The sequence below is a fragment of the Gopherus evgoodei genome, chromosome 1 (genome assembly GCF_007399415.2).
Source record: "Gopherus evgoodei ecotype Sinaloan lineage chromosome 1, rGopEvg1_v1.p, whole genome shotgun sequence".
In the NCBI taxonomy this organism is placed as follows: domain Eukaryota; kingdom Metazoa; phylum Chordata; order Testudines; family Testudinidae; genus Gopherus; species Gopherus evgoodei.
Window position 1 is genome coordinate 327,617,898 of NC_044322.1, and position 16,968 is coordinate 327,634,865.

Consider the following 16,968-nt stretch of genomic DNA (forward strand, 5'->3'; position numbering starts at 1 on the left):
GGAATGCGGTATAATTCTGGGACCTGTTCTGGTATATGAGGTCACCCTGTTATCAAGAGGCAAGCTGACACTGCCTCTTCTGTTGTTTCATTTACAGTTAGTGTAACTGCTTGATTTGGCCCATAACAGAACCTTTGGCAAATAGGATTGGGGTTAGTCTCTCTTTCATTCTTTTTTATTATTTTGAACTACACTAGGTCTAAAAAAGACCTAATCATTCTATTTGAGCAAAGCAATCCTTCCCATGACATCCTTGTCTATGCCTAGAACCATGAAAATACAGAGATTATTAAGAGAGATTAGAATTAGTAGATTATTCAAAATGCCAGTGTGAGCAGGGGTGGCTTTAGGTATTTTGTTGCCCCAAGCACTGCAGGCAGGCTGCCCTCGGCGGCTTGCCTGCGAGAGGTCCCTGGTCCTGCGGATTCGGCGGCATGCCTGCGGGAGTTGCCGAAGCCGCGGGACCAGCGGACCCTCTGCAGGCATGCCGCCGAAGTCAACCTGCCTGCCGCCCTCACAGCGACTAGCAGAGCATCCCCCGCAGCTTGCCACCCCAAGCACGCACTTGGCATGCTGGTGCCTGGAGCCAGGGCCAGCTCTAGCCATTTCACCGCCCCAAGCACGGCAGCATGCCGCAGGGGTTGCTCCGCCACTTGCAGGTCCCGCGGCTCCGGTGGACCTCCCGTAGGCGTGCCAGCGGATGCTCCGCCGGAGCCGCGGGACCAGCGGACCCTCCGCAGGGGCTCCTGCGGGAGGTCCACCGGAGCCGCCTGCCGGCAACCGGCAGAGCGCCCCCCATGGCATGCCGCCCCAAGCACACGCTTGGCGCGCTGGGGCCTGGAGCCGCTCCTGCGTGTGAGTCTTGGGCACAGTAAATGGTATACTGTCTCGGGGAAAGTTCTTCCGTCCCAGCTTGAAAGGTTTCTGCAGACTGTTGACTTTTAGGGTCTGCTCTTCAGTGCAAATGATGATTCAGGCAATTTCCTTTCACCTCCCACTGTGGAGTTTGCTATTGCTGCCAACTTTAACTTCTGTTTTGGCACAGGGATATGGTTCTTTTTTTCAGTTTTTTACTCGGCTTTAGCACTTCATGTGGCTTACACCCTCCCACAAGGCATTCCCCTGTAAGATTACTTTTTTTTTTAAATTATTTCTCTCTTCTGCTGACCCATTTCTTTTCACAGCCCCAGATCTTTCAGATTTGACTTGAGATCCTTTATAGTTTTCCAAGTCCTTTCCTCATCAGGCAGGCACTAGACAGTCACATGATTAACTTTCAAAGGAAGAGTTACTGGTTCATATTTGTTTGCCAGATTTCTGCCTGTGTGTTTTTTTCCCTTATACCTACCTGTCCGATCATGCATGCTTTCCTTTCCCCACTATCAGAACTTAACTTTTGCAAGTCTGCAAAATGTTCCATGTTTGGGAAGCCAGCTCAAGTGTCATAGGTCAAAGCACACACCAGCTTAGGTTTCAGAGGGCATTAATATCATTTCAGTCAATCAGCTGGTCTACCTAAAAGTTCAGATGCAATTAGCTTTTGAAATAGAAGTTTCAAGACAATTCTAAAAGCAATTTACGTGGTTAGGACAGATTGTATACTATTAAAATTTGATATTTTATTTTAAGAAACAAAGTTGAGTGTTAAGATTATGACACACATCAGGAATCACAGGAAAATTTAAAAGTTAAGGCTTATTCTGTACACTAGCTAACACTCATACAAGTACAGCAGCTACCATTAAAACGTCAACATCCTGACTGAAAGGTCAGTGAAGACACAGGGTTTTGGATCAGTCCCTAAATGAGTATAGGAGTAGTGATTTGTTACTGGCCAATGAGCAAGAGTTGAAGGTAGATTCCACTTCATGGTTTCATCGTGCCTTTTTTCTCTTCACCCACGCAACCCACACAAAGTTGCCAACTCTTACTATTTTTTGTTAATATCATGATATTTTGTGGTTTTCCTTAATGCTCCATATTCTGGAGACATATTTAATTTATGTGAGAAATGTCAGATTTCATTTTTAGTGTCTTGCCCTCATGGTTATGAAGAAATGATTGAAAATGTAAGCACTAAGGGATTGCAAACAAGCAGGCAAATACAAGAATCCAGATTTTTTTTTTTAAATCTCATGATTTTAAAGACACTCATGACATTCTGGGGCCTGATTCTCGATTTCTGAGTGCTTCAGCTTCACAATACTGCCCTCTCAGTCCCATTTGCTCTGCCAGTGTCCCCCGTACCTTCCTTCCAGATTTACATACCCTCCTTGTGTTTGGCTTTCTGCTCTCTCTGCTAAACAAGGGGCGGGGGGGAGGGGCTAACATATAAGCACTAGGGGCTTGTCTGTGCAAACTGTCACCAACTACCTACATTGGTTTTTAATTCATGCTTTTTATTGTTTTGGTATAAGACTGTGTGGGCAGTCTCTCTTGGTTTGGATTAAGAATGCCTTAAATTACTTTTTTCACCCTTTTTAAAGCCATTTAAGCTAAATCAAAATAAAAATCACATACAGACTGGCACTTTAATAAACAGAGTGTAAATTAAAACCAGGTTTTTTTTATGTTGGTGCTATCTTGTATGTAGACTGGCGCCAAAGTCACCCAGAGCGATTCTCCATGATTAACCTTCTGTGGGTCCCAAAATACTTCCCAGTCCCTCCCTACCTGCTGTAGAGATCCCCACCCCCTTCCTGCCTCTGTGCTGAACTTCAACACTGCCCAAGTGTAATCTGTCATTCTGCTCTCCTGCTGAATTTGTGTGCTGTGATAAGCAATGGAGTATAGGCTGTCCCTGAAACACCTCAGGCTCCATTGTAGCTGTAGTGTGCTTGAATTCATTGAACAGGCAGACAGGCTGGTGGCTAGGTTCCAGTGTGCATACAAACAGCTGTTTCCCAAGTCATTGTTAAGGCAGAAATGGGTTGCAAGAGCAGGGTTGCAAGCAGGTGGACTAGGGAAAGGGAGAGACAGAGTAAGAGGGGTTAAAAATAAAGAGAGACAGTCCTCAGACGTTCCCTCCTCCAGGAGGCCATCTTAAGAAAGGTGGCTTGGCTTTTTGCCTCCAGGAGCGCTGCACCCTAGGAATTGCTGTAACAAATATCTAGTTCTCAAAGTTATTGGAAGATAAGATGGATGTATCTACAGGGCATTTGCTTTTCATGCAATTAGGAATTGATAAAACTAGCTTTGAAAGTCTAGTTCTGAAATGAGATGGGTACTTGCTTTGGCTCTTTAACAGCAGCAATAATATGAAGATATCACATGGACAGAATTGGGTCCCAAATAACTGTTTACTGTCTACAAACAAGCAACGCTTAGCTGCTTAGATATCGGTAGTCTGGATGGTTTCTAGAACACAATGCGCACCACTAGAGGGCTCACAAACTACTTAACAGGATACTAGCTAATTTCTATATGCTGAAACACCAATGTACTTTACTGAAAAGTAATGAAGCTAATGGATTATTTTTTTCCCCCAAGCAATTTAGCATGATTGCTATAACTTTTAATCCATTAGAAGGTTTTCCTGGCATGATAAAGATTGTTGCTCTTTGGATTAATGCAGGTATTCCAGTTCTCTTTCCTTTCCTTCTCCAACTCACCAGCTCCTCAACTAACAAATGTCTGGAAGGGGCCTCACAGAAGCAATAAAATCGAGTAACTTTCAGTGTGAACATTTTAGCTAGAAAGATTATTGTTAATATGTAATGGAAAAAATTAAATCCTTTGTGTTATGTTGCATTTAGAGTTACTGGATATATAAAAAGTTTGATCTTTTTATACTTTCAAAGAAGTTGCCATATGATTTTTAGCTGCCACTTAAACTTTCTGAAAGCTCCCACAATTCTGCTGTTTAATAAAACTGAATTCTTAAGTTTTGCATTTGTTTTAGATTTTTATCTAAATTAAACCCCACACTAGACAGCATCCATCTGAAACTCCTTGCTTATGTTCACAAGCCCAGTAAAAGGACTTACAGAACATAAAACCTTCCAAAGCAGCATCTCTTCTCCTTCCTACCACACATCCTGACTTCATTGTTGGCCTTTGGATTACCAGTCATGTGACTATACTCAAACTCACCATCACATTTTCCCACAAGACAATTGACCTCATATGACACTCTTCAGAAAACCTCTGAGAATTACTGGGGTTATTTGGTTATAAATCAGTATTTTTAAAGCTAAGGTTACTAAAGTTAGGTTAAACTGTATTTTCCCCATGTTTTACATTTTCTCTTTCCCTTCTAGGTATTACATAGAAATGGCTTTATGGATCTGGACATTGAGCATTTTGAGCTGTTTTTGTGTCAGCTGTGGATTCAAGGTTAAGAAACTGCATTTTGAAAGTCCCACAGAGTTAAACCACCTTACAGTGAATAACAATACCGGGACTGTCTATTTAGGAGCAGTAAATTACCTGCATCAACTTACAAAAGACCTGAAGAAACAGATGTCTGTAGAAACGGGTCCAAAAAAGGATAACAAAAAGTGCACCCCTCCCATTGAAAGTCAGTGCAGTGAAGCAACACAGACTAACAATTTCAACAAGTTACTTTTGCTGGATAAACTAGAGAGAAAAATTATTGTGTGTGGGAGCCTTTTTAAGGGAATTTGTGCTATCAGGGAACTGGAGAACATAGAAAATGTAACCTATTATGTTGATAGTGGTGGGGAAAAGTCCTTTGTGGCAAGCAACGATGAGACTGTGTCAACTGTGGGACTAATCACCTCCTTGGACGAAAAACGACTGCTGTTTGTTGGAAAAGGGAATGGACCAAATGATAATGGGATAATAATTAGCACTAGGCAGCTTTACAGTGAGCATGGGAAAGACATTTTTGAAACCTATACAGACTCTACAGCTATTAAGTCAGTATATCACTCCTCAAACACACAGCAGTTTGTGGCAGTCTTTGAATATGATCAATATGTTTATTTTATATTTAATCAGCAGGAGAAACAGCCCCTTAGTAACCGAACACTAATTGCACGTCTGTGCAAACGTGATGCCCACTACTATTCTTACTTTGAAATGGGCTTAAGCTGTCAAGTTGATAATGGCACTTATGACCATTGTCATTCTGTCTATGTCACAACCCCAGGAGAAAAGTTGGCTGAGAGCATAGCCCAAGAGGGACAGGAGAGTAGTACTGTCCCATCAGGTGACAAAGTGCTTCTTGCGCTCTTCAGCAAATTTAACAAAGACAATGGCTCTCTCAAATCAGCCATGTGTATGTTTTCCTTGAGACACCTCAATGAAAAAATGGAAGAATATCGGGAAGAATGCTACACTAAAACTGTGCAAGAAAGGTTTTATAAACCTTTTTTAGCAGAAGGATCACAGCCATGTGGAACACAGCAAGAGGTAATGTGAACCTCAACTGTAGGCTCTGTTTAAGACTTACTGTGATGGGAAATAAAATACTAGGAAACCTAATAAAGCATCTGATACTGGGTAGCTGTTTGATATATCGGGCAAAGACATAATCAGATCACGGGACTGGAAGTTTGATTGCATCTCATTTCCAATTTTAATTTTATTTTTTAAAGAGATTAATTAGACATTGGAACAGCTCACCAAAGAGAAGTAGTAAAGCCATTATCACTTGGAGCCTTCCAACTGATGTTGGATGTTTTCCTGAAAGATTCATTTTAATTCAGTCACAAGCTATTGTGCTCAACAAAGTTATTTTATGCAGTAGGGAAGTATTCCTTCTGATATAGAAATTATTGGGTGAAATTCCATAGCTGGTGTAATGCATGAGGTATATCTCCATATATTTATATTCACTATCTCATAGAACTGGAAGGGACCCTGAAGGATCATCGAGTCCAGCCCCCTGCCTTCACTAGCAGGACCAAGTAGTGGTTTTGCCACAGATCCCTAAGTTGCCCTCTCAAGGATTGAGCTCGCAACCCTGGGTTTAGTAGGCCAATGCTCAAACCACTGAGCTATCCTTCCCCTCCCCCCATCTAGCCTTAAAATCCATGAATCTATGAATTTTCAAATGCTATTTAAAAACCTTGAAACTGTTTTTTTTTTTTAGGTGCTCTAGCATTTTTAATGTTAGTTTTTCAACTGGACTCTAATTTTTGAGCGTAAGGAGGTCTGCATATTTTTTCTGTCCAGGCCATGACCACCATGTTTTGCCGCTTAATACTTCCATATAATGGTGGTCACCGTTTTCTTTCAGAGCCTGTCAATAACACTGCTTCACTGTATGGAGAGACTTCAGTCTAGCTAGCCAAAATATTCCCTTCCTCCTTTCCCCCTGCTCCTGGGGTTTAGGGTGATGCTTCTGCGACACTCCCAGTTTTGTTTGCCTAGGAAGCCAAAAAGATCTACTGAGTGAAGTATTGATTATTGTGGTGTCTGGATTTGTGAGAATGAGAATGAAATTTAGGAATTTTGCATGGTGACCAGGACTTGGCATCACTTAAGGAGGGGAAGGAGTGGATTAAAGATAAAAAGGTAGCTATGTGTCAACCTTGTGATACCAGATTCAGTAGGAAGGCTAATGTATGAACAGTCACAGAGGGGGAAAAAAAATCCTTCTTCTAAAGGTAGTCTCTCCAGGTCAGGGTTAAAGTGCATTGGCAGGATGATGTGGGGAAGCTTGCACAGAATCTGCCTATACTGTACCTCTTCTGCCAACAGCACTAACTTGATAAACCAAAATCTGTTTAAATATACTTTAAATATACTTTAATATATTTTATAGTGTGAACAGATCAGTCACATTTTTAAATGGCGGGTATTTATGGTTCAACAAATACATAAAGCCTATTTATTTTATTGTACAAACTGGTTAGTTTTTAATATCTTTTTATATCTTCTTAAGGAAATAGGAACAAAGGTTTGGTTTGTTTTTTTTTCCAATCTGAAACCGCTCCTATAAAGTGGGATATATTGGGCCAGTTGTAATTATCAATCTACTTTGCTGTTGTCCTAAGGAGAGGAGCCATGCTTCTGCTTTTCTTCCTATCCTTCAAAAAGATACAGAAACCGCTACAATTCTCAACTAATCATCCTTGTGTAGGGTAATATTGTGATGATAGTGTTGCATTGTGCTCTGAGTTAGGAGTTACTGATCTGAATGTTTAACATCATTATATATCTCCATTCGTTATTAGGGTGCAAGCAAAAATTTCCCTTGTGGTTCTGAACACTTACCATACCCTTTGGGAAGCACAAATAACATTGTTGGGAAGCCGCTGTTACAGAAAAAGGGGATGAATCTAACAGCTGTTACTGTGACAGTGGAAAATGGACATACGGTGGCATTTTTAGGAACTTCAGATGGTAGAATTCTTAAGGTAATGTTTCCCACTTTTAAAGGACTAGAACATGTTTTAAATGTTTCAAGTTGTGGCAGTAGCATGATTCTCTGTTAGACAATTAACTTTTTAAAAGGTAAAGCAGTTTCAGGTGTAGATTCTTTCTGCACTTCCCATTCTGAATTTTAAAGAGTACATAGGCTATTTCTGAATTCCTTCTCCAGCTCCTCCAATGTGCTGTTTTATTTAGTATCGCACATATGACGTTTAAAGCAGTGGGGAAAAAAGAAGAAAAAAATAACTGTTAGAAAACACAAACAGCACTAGGTGCTCTAACAATTAAACATACAGTTGCAAGTTATAACCATCCTGCATCACACACACAAAAACATATACATACAGTGAATGAACTAGTCCTGCCAATAAATCAAAGCAGGAAACTATCCCTTTTAATTCTTCCTACCAGCCCGTGTAGATACACTTTCAGCTTTCCCCCAAAGTCCTGCCAAATGCATGGCTTTTGCAGCGCGCACAGAAAGGTCATCAGGTTTTGGCTATTTCAGACTGCATTCATTCATAAGGCATGAATAAGGATAATAAATAGTGTGCCTACCATATATATTTAATTAGCACTTTTTATGGTGAGCACAGCAAAGATCTTTAGTCTTATCTCCATTCAAGGCCAGTTACTTTAAGAACAGTTATTATGACCATAATCCTCCATTCTCATCCTATAATAATCTGGCCCTCCATTAACTGTAAAAATCTGAAAGGCAATATGAGGGCTATAGACCAGGCTTTTGTAAATTGTGACTATAGGTTGAGTTTTAGGGTAGGGGTGAGCCTTCATTCATACATATAATGTTATGGATCATTTTAACTTAGGAAGCCCTGCAAAAATATTTTGCTTGAATGTTAATGATAGCCATATATATCACATAGTTAGAAATTCGTAGTAAACTCCATTGGATAATATAAGAGTAAATAACGAACATGTTTCAGGTGCAAAGGCATGAAGTAGAGACTCTATTAAGTTGCCTTGCCTAAATAATATAAGTTGGTTAAAAAATCAATACAAGTATGAAATACATAGAATAGAGAGAGGTTTCATTTCATGCCTCATGATCTGTTTACTGCTTTTGAAGTACGTTTCGTTAAATTAGAATGTTTTCCTCAAACACACAAATTTGAGAGACTCAAACAGGATTTTCATTAAAAGTAAACTGAAATAATAAAGTAGCAGCATTAAGCACCTGTCTTTCATTAAATAGGTGTTCCTGAATGCTCCTGCAAATGAATACAGCTCTGTTCCCATTGAAATAGACAAACCTGTAAAGAATGACCTTGTCTTTGATGCTACCCAAGAGAACCTGTATGTGATGACCACAACCAAGGTACAGTATCTTACTTTTGGGGAAGGTGTCTGTAAAACTTGAGGTGTGCGACTATATCTGAAAAGATTCTTATAATTCACAATTGTTCTCATGAGTCTTCACATTTGGTATGATTTCAGCTACCTCTCCATTTATGTCTATATATGTGCCTTTACAGCTAACGAGGGCACAATTAGTAGCCAACAAATGCAAAAATGTGTTTCAGGGCAGAGATCAAATGGCTACTGTCTGCTCCTTCCTTTCCCTGCTTCAGCTCCTCTTTACTCTGCATTCATGCCAGCAGGGAGGAGCAGCTGGGCAAGTGGAAGGTGGGTGACTGTAAAACCAAGGGCAGTGGTATAAATCAAATTTCTGGTGTTGACAAGTCTATGATTTTAATGATGAGTCTCGGGATATTTGGTCTCAATGTCCCAACTGCTGGAGTCAAAAGAGAATGCAAGAATATTAGTTTTCATTTAAAAAAAAAGGTTTCTAGTCCTCAAGGTACAGAGAAAAGCTTGAAAACATGAAGCAAGGGCACCCTAAAGGCTGAAAAACAAAACAGTAAATTAAAAAACACCCAGATTTTTTTTTAAAAGCAGCAAAGACTCCTGTGGCACCTTATAGACTAACAGACGTTTTGGAGCATGAGCTGTTGTGGGTGAATACCCACTTCATCAGATGCAACTAGTGGAAATTTCCAGGGAGAGGGGTAGGGGTGTGTGTGTGTGTGTGTGTCATGTATATAATATATGCAAGCAAGCTAGAGATAATGAGGTTAGTTCAATCAGGGAGATTGAGGCCCTGTTCTAGCAGTTGAGGTGTGAAAACCAAGGGAGGAGAAACTGGTTCTGTAGTTGGCAAGCCATTCACAGTCTTTGTTTAATTCAAATTTGATGACAATATGTATCTCCAGATCAGTGGCACTGCTATGGGCACCCGCATGGCCCCACAATATGCCAATATTTTTATGGCCGACCTGGAACAACGCTTCCTCAGGTCTCGTCCACTCACGCCCCTTCTCTACCTACGCTACATTGATGACATCTTCATCATCTGGACCCATGGGAAGGAGACTCTGGAAAATTTCCACCACGATTTCAACCGCTTCCACCCCACATTCAACCTCAGCCTGGACCAATCTACACGGGAGGTCCACTTCCTAGACACCACGGTGCAAATAAGTGATGGTCACATTAACACCACCTTATAACGAAAACCTACCTACCACTATGCCTACCTTCATGCCTCCAGCTTCCATCCCGGGCACACCACACAATCCATTGTCTACAGCCAAGCACTGAGGTACAACTGCATCTGCTCTAACCCCTCAGACAGAGACCAACACCTACAAAATCTCCAACAAGCATTCTCAAAACTACAGTACCCGCACGAGGAAATAAGGAAACAGATCAACAGAGCCAGACGGGTACCCAGAAGTCTCCTACTGCAAGACAAACCCAAGAAAGAAACCAACAGGACTCCACTGGCCATCACATACAGTCCCCAGCTAAAACCCCTCCAACGCATCATCAGGGATCTACAACCCATTCCTGCACAATGACCCCACACTTTCGCAGGCCTTGGGTGGCAGGCCAGTCCTCACTCACAGACAACCTGCCAACCTGAAACATATTCTCACCAGTAACTGCACACCGCACCATAATAACTCTAGCTCAGGAACCAATCCATGCAACAAACCTCGATTCCAACTCTGCCCACATAGGTACACCAGCGACACCATCACAGGACCTAACCAGATCAGCCACACCATCACCGATTCATTCACCTGCACGTCCACCAGTGTAATATATGCCATCGTATGCCAGCAATGCCCCTCTGCTATGTACATCGGCCAAACTGGACAGTCTCTATGGAAAAGGATAAATGGACACAAATCAGATATTAGGAATAGCAATATACAAAAACCTGTAGGAGAACACTTCAACCTCCCTGGCCACACTATAGCAGACCTTAAGGTGGCCGTCCTGCAGCAAAAAACTTCAGGACCAGACTTCAAAGAGAAACTGCTGAGCTTCAGTTCATCTGCAAATTTGACACCATCAGCTCAGGATTAAACAAAGACTGTGAATGGCTTGCCAACTACAGAACCAGTTTCTCCTCCCTTGGTTTTCACACCTCAACTGTTAGAACAGGGCATCATCATCTTCCCTGATTGAACTAACCTCATTATCTCTAGTTTGCTTGCATATATATACCTGCCCCTGGAAATTTCCACTAGTTGCATCTGACGAAGTGGGTATTCACCCACGAAAGCTCATGCTCCAAAACGTCCCTTAGTCTGTAAGGTGCCACAGGATTCTCTGCTGCTTTTACTGATCCAGACTAACATGTCTACCCTTCTGATACAGATTTTTTTTAATTATTTTCAGGGGCCAGATGCATATTTTTAGAACAGTTGAAGGTGGCAATACTCCAAATGTTTCAAGAGTCCCTGTACTGCTTGGGGCACAAGGAATCCAGTCAGCAGTAGAGGAGCTGCCTTTATTATAGAGGGAACCATCAGTTCCAAGCTAAGGGATTTCCCCCCATCTTGTCTGGCAGAGTGGCATTCCATAAGAGAGAAGGGAGAACCAGTAGGGGGTAGGAAGGGATGCCAAATCTCTGGCAGCTCCTTCACAGCAACTGGCTACTAGAATCATGGAACTTTAGGGTTGGAAGAGACCTCAGGAGGACATCTAGTCCAATTCCATGCTCAAAGCAGGGCCAACACCAACTAAATCATCCTACCTGCCTTCTCCCCCCACTCCCCCCCTTGGTGGTTGCTGGAGCAGCCAGCCTGGGAGCAACAGATGTTGGTTCACTTTTACAGACCGGGGAAGCCACTTTTGCCAGTCACTAACATCTGGTAGAGTGGGAGGTGAGAAATATTCCAGAGGTACTAACGATGGGCAGAAGGCTGAGGTGAAGTGTAGTACCACCACAGCTATGAGGAAGGATGGGTACTTTGGGTGAGTGACAAAAGGACTACTACGGTGGCGGGGAGGGATAAGGGAGTGTCTATGAAAATCTTATATTGAGATTAATGGCTTTAATATGAGATGCCATAAGGGGAAAATGAATCAGTTCAATGAATGACAAAGTACGTATTGTGTAGACTAGATACTACAGAGGTAGTTGTTTTTCAGAAGATTGCAATATTTCAAAATCTGGTTCCATTTTGATTCAAAACAAACCTGCAAAATTTCAAACTACTCTATGAAAGGGAAAGGTGCCTAGGCTCTGGGGCAGGCCACCCAGAACCATGAAATCGGAAAGCCCTGGCATCCCTAGCAGCCAGCCAAGGAGGCAAGAAAACAACCAGATTTCAAAAGCTGCATGGTAGATTAGGTTCTGTCAGGTCCCTGCCTGGTTTCTGGAGAAACTCTTGTCAAAAACTCGATTACACTGTCTCCACAGGGCATTTCAATTTCAACAAATTAGAAGATTCCATTGTAGTGTAGACTACAAATTCTGAATGCTGTGAATCTGTCTGTCTACACTCCAATGGGCACTCTAATTTGGAGTTTGTTTTAACTTTTTTCTAACTGTCTCACTAAAAATAGTGAGGATGCAGTTGGTACCAGCTTCAGTATAGTCTAGCAAAGCAGTAATATAGCCAAAGAGCCAGGCAGGCCTGTAGAGCCCACATCGCCATGTCCTCACTGCTATTTTTAATAAACTAGCTAGATTACAACTACTCTGGGTACATCTACACAAGCTGCAAATTGCACACTGCTTGTTGAAGGATAGATCTAGCCTTAGTTTTCTTCCATAAAATATGTGTTCTGCTTCGATACTATTGTTATTTAGCAGTAGGTGCTGTATAAATATGGAAGATGGAAGCAAAGTAATTCCATTCATCGCAATGAACAGTCAGACCCCCTCACCTGCTTTTGGTAACTACATAACTTGACGGAGACTAAGTCTTAAGAGCGTGAAGAAATAAAAACAGCAAAATTGAAGGGAGGGAAAACAAATGTTGAAAACTGTACTTCTGTTCCTAGTGTACCATGTGTATGTGGGGTCAGACATTGATATGTCAGAGAATCTAGTGCAGAGTTGCAAATGTAAGACCAAGTTAAACTAAAGTAAATAACTTAAGGACTCTATCTGTGCTGATACAGGTACTTAGTGATAAACAGTAACTGTCAGATGCAGTGAACCTTGTCACTCAGAGAACATGTGCTGGGTCTTATGTGGTTACCCCAGCAGGGACATTACAGCAGAGTGAAGGCAGACATACTAGGTAGTGTTGTGCTGGAAGATATTTTGGTGTATCTAATTTAAAACATTAGAACTGGTGGAAAGATGGTAAAGAAGCAAACAAAGATTAAAGTCAGAGAGTGAAAGAGTTTCCTGCTTTCCTGATTCACTTCTCCTCCCATCTGTTCAGTGTTTTCCTCTGTTGTGTAAATAAGCAGTGGGTGGTTCAGAGCAAATTTTTTTATTTATTTTTTAAGTCTAGCCCCCTCCCACCTGATTCCCAGAGCTCATGCTGAGATCAGGAGAAGTCCTCTGCAGCTTCACTGGGAAATTGGAAAAGACTGCATCACTTCTGCCATACCCATTTGGTTTATTCAAAGTGTATAGAAGTGGTAGGCTCCCAAATTTGGCATGGTAGCTAGCTCCCATATTGGGAATAAAACAGCACCTGTGGCAGTTGCATACCATTATTCTTGGCTTGTTTCCTGTTTCGCTTTTACCAATCTCTTTGATTAGAAGTGTCAGAAAATCTGTAAAATGAGTTTGTTTGTTTGTTTGCCTTTTAATGCTGAATCTCACAATCTAAACGGAGCAGCTGTTTTTTTAATCCATAAAGTTTACATCAAACTTCTAGAGACAATATAATACCTCTTAGGACTTGTTCCTGCCTGCCAGGATTATGAAACAAATACTTTGTCATAAGGGAGAGTGAGAGTATCATCCCTTTTAATATTATGTTACTCATGACTGTAGGACCAATTAGTGAGAGCGTATTCCAGGAACTGAATTCCAGTTAAGTAAAAAATCTAAATGAGAAAACAGTATGAAAAAGAAAAAATGGGGACAAGAACACATCTCAATAGGTGGGAACTGTCAGATACTGAATCTTTTTTTTAATTGACCCATATCTCGGTCTCTGCTAATATGCAGAATAAGAACCATGTTTTGGATTTTCAGAGTAATTTTTTAGCTATCTGCCAGTTGGTTTAAAAAAAAAGAAAGAAAAAGAAAAAGCCTGGGTTATGATTGCCAAAGTTTTTATAGTCTTCAGAAGTAAATCTTGATGGGCAGCAGAAAGGAGAATGTCCCATTTCCATCAAGGGCTTTTGTGGAATTCCAACACATAATATTTAAGGGAAAAAAAAAAGGAAACAAGGTTATTTACACCTATCGCTGCAGGAAATCAAAAGCAGAGGCAGTGTGGTTGCTGGAGGTATGAGTAGAATGGCTGCTATTTTCTCCCCTACTGCTTTGTTTGATAGTTTTACATTGCCTATTTCCATTTTTCCACTTGAATTTGTTGTATGGCAACAAGGGATATGAACAGAGAACTGAGATACTTCTGGACATTGCAAAATTTTCATGCTTTTGAACATGCTGAACTGCTGCCGGGTAGAAATAACACTTCTGGATGCATTTCCAAGCACTGGGTGACAGCACCAACTAAAGTGGAAGGGTATTCTAGTCATAAAGGGAACTGGAATGGCTGTGTTTGCCAGTCAGTTCAAAGTTAGACATGTGAAAATGCCCATCCTACCGCAGCTATTCTTTGTGAAGTGAAAAGCCATTTGTGCAGTGTCTAATGTTTCTGCCCTGCTGTAGTCATTGTAATGGGGATTTCCAGAAGGCACCTGCCTAATCTGGGAAAAATGATGGAAGGATTCATTTCCAGCAAAAGCTAAATTACATGTTGACTATGCAACGCATTATATTGGACAGAAAATTAAATGAGACTTGCAATGCAATAGAGCAGAAAAAAATGTGAAATTGGGCTCCAGTCACAGAGTCACAAGTAAAGGATTAGGGAAGTGAGTGATACGTCTCTATGTGGCCATGGTGAAACCAAGTGGTATACTTTCTTCAGAAATGAAGTTGAGTTAAATTGATCCTTATTTTCTTCATATTGTGTTTGGGTTTTTTCATTTTCATTCTCCAGGTGTTTCGTCTTCCTGTCCAGGAATGTGCTAGTTACTCAAACTGTACGCTGTGTACTCAAGCACAGGATCCTTACTGTGGCTGGTGTGTAATAGAGGGGAAGTAAGTATTGTTGATATTTTGCAGGTGGTGTATGGGGTGGGTTGACACTGTTCATAGAGAAAGTCCTTATATGGCTGGGTGTAGCAGGCAAGCAAACAAGACAGCAAGAAAAAGAACTGCTAAGACCCATAAAATATAAATCCAGTCAAGCACAGTTTTATTATGGATTGCTTTATAGTGCGAGGGATTGTTTGCTGAGCTCACAGCTAACCACAAGAGCATAGGAACTGACACTTGACTGACTTATCTATGTAGGTAACTAAATTAATATTCAGAAATATGTATTCTTCTTTGAGTGATAGTCCCTATTGTATTCCACTGAGGATTACGTGCTTATGCTGCTTTATAGCTTTTCCTGAGGCAATAAAGGACACAGTGGGTGGCTGGCATCTCCAGTTCCTTCTCATCGTCGCATGGTCCCAGTCAGAGCTTCTATTCTATCTTCTTGTGATGCACTTGCCAGAACTTCACAAGACTCTTAGTACTGTTAATAGTTTAGATTTATTATTTTGTTCTATATTGTTTTAGATTTTTCCTTCTGCATAGTAGATTTAGGACTTGGGATGCCGATTTGGCAGGGTTTCCAGCCAAACTTCCCTCCCACCCCACCCCATCCAGTACCCAGGCTTAGGTACTAGATTATGCCAAAGAAGATTGATAATGGGTTCAAAATCTGTGCTCCTTGCTACTTTTCTATCTGCAATGAGCACCAACACTGTTTGTACTGCTTGGGGGAATCCCACATTGCATCCAGATCCAGTATCTGCCTCTTTCTCTACCCATACTCAAGAAAACTGGGCTCTCCACCTCAGAAAACACATCATGGAGTTTGCCTTAGAACTGGCATTGGATCCTGGCCATGGAACCCCCCAGTACATCAGCCAGAACAAGTGAAGAGCCCTCCCTCTACTGTGGATCCTCCATTGGGCTCCACCGGTACCAGTGCTAAGGCCTAGCTGTGAACCAAGGAAGCATGCACATAAGCATGGCAATATATCATCTTCCAAGTCTAAGAAAGACTTGGCACTATCCATGAGTTCCAGCCACAGAGAAATCAAGCGTTCCAAGACTCACAAGACCAAAAAACTGTCACACCGATCACCGGATCCATCGGTACTGATTATGGGTCCTGCAACTCCTCCAGCTCCATCAGTGCCACGGGAGCAGTCAGTCTCCAGACAGGTGCAGTTACTGGTGCCAGCTCCCCCCACAGAACGGACCATTGACCCTTGGGAGACTCTTAAGTGCTCTGGGTCCCCACAGCTTGTTCGTACCAGAAGGGCTGTGGGCTCCACATGCCCTGATCTGGTCATCAGCTTGCAGTGATTTGTCCTCCGCTTCTTCCCACCACCTCCCGTTCTAGTGTTCTGAAGGCGCCATCATTTGGAGAGGTTTCCAACTCCTCTGATTCAGATGATATGGATGTCTGACACAGTCCACTGATTCTGTTTCGGAAGCACGACTACCGGAAGGTTTTGATGGCACTGTGGCAGTTCTCCATCTTGCCTTTCTCACAGAGCTGGTATCTGGCTCTGTGGTTACAGGCTATGGGTCAGTCAACAGCAGGGTCAACCAGATTGGCCATACTGGAGTTTGTGGCCCCAAAATTCACCCTTTGAACAGGCCTGCTTCCCATCGTCCACAAGCGTAGTTGAGTAGGCACTCCGATATAGCGTTGGACGGTGCACTGATTAGTTCAACTCCGATGGTACCAGCGAATCCGGAGAGGCATCCCTCATCTTCTCCAGACATGGCCGCCTCTTCAATCCCCTCCTCCCCACTGGATGACTATTGACAGTTCCAGGAACTGCTGCGGAGAATAGCCAACATGCTAGAGATCCAGTCAACAAAGTACAGAAGTCAACATCAGCTGCTTGACATGTTGCACACGTCAGTACCAGTGAGGGTGGCCCTACCTATCAATGACACCATCCTCCAACCAGCATGTACCCTGGCCATGTGAAAAAAACACCCTGAAAGGGGCTATGATGAAGTATTATATCTCCCCCCACAACCCCCCAAGGGGTCAGAGTTCCTATTCTCTCATCCTTCTTCGAACTCAT

General features: G+C 42.0%; 1 protein-coding gene across 3 annotated transcripts in view; it reads left to right on the forward strand.

Annotated features, from left to right (window-relative positions):
* PLXNB2 (plexin B2) overlaps positions 1 to 16,968 on the forward strand; it is a 352,730-nt gene that overhangs the window by 242,045 nt on the left and 93,717 nt on the right. For all 3 annotated transcript variants that reach the window (XM_030549188.1, XM_030549187.1, XM_030549189.1), the window contains 4 exons: positions 4,260 to 5,376; positions 7,146 to 7,328; positions 8,561 to 8,683; positions 14,805 to 14,905. In XM_030549188.1, coding sequence (XP_030405048.1) covers positions 4,260 to 5,376; positions 7,146 to 7,328; positions 8,561 to 8,683; positions 14,805 to 14,905 — 1,524 coding nt within the window. The remainder of the gene's footprint in view (positions 1 to 4,259; positions 5,377 to 7,145; positions 7,329 to 8,560; positions 8,684 to 14,804; positions 14,906 to 16,968) is intronic.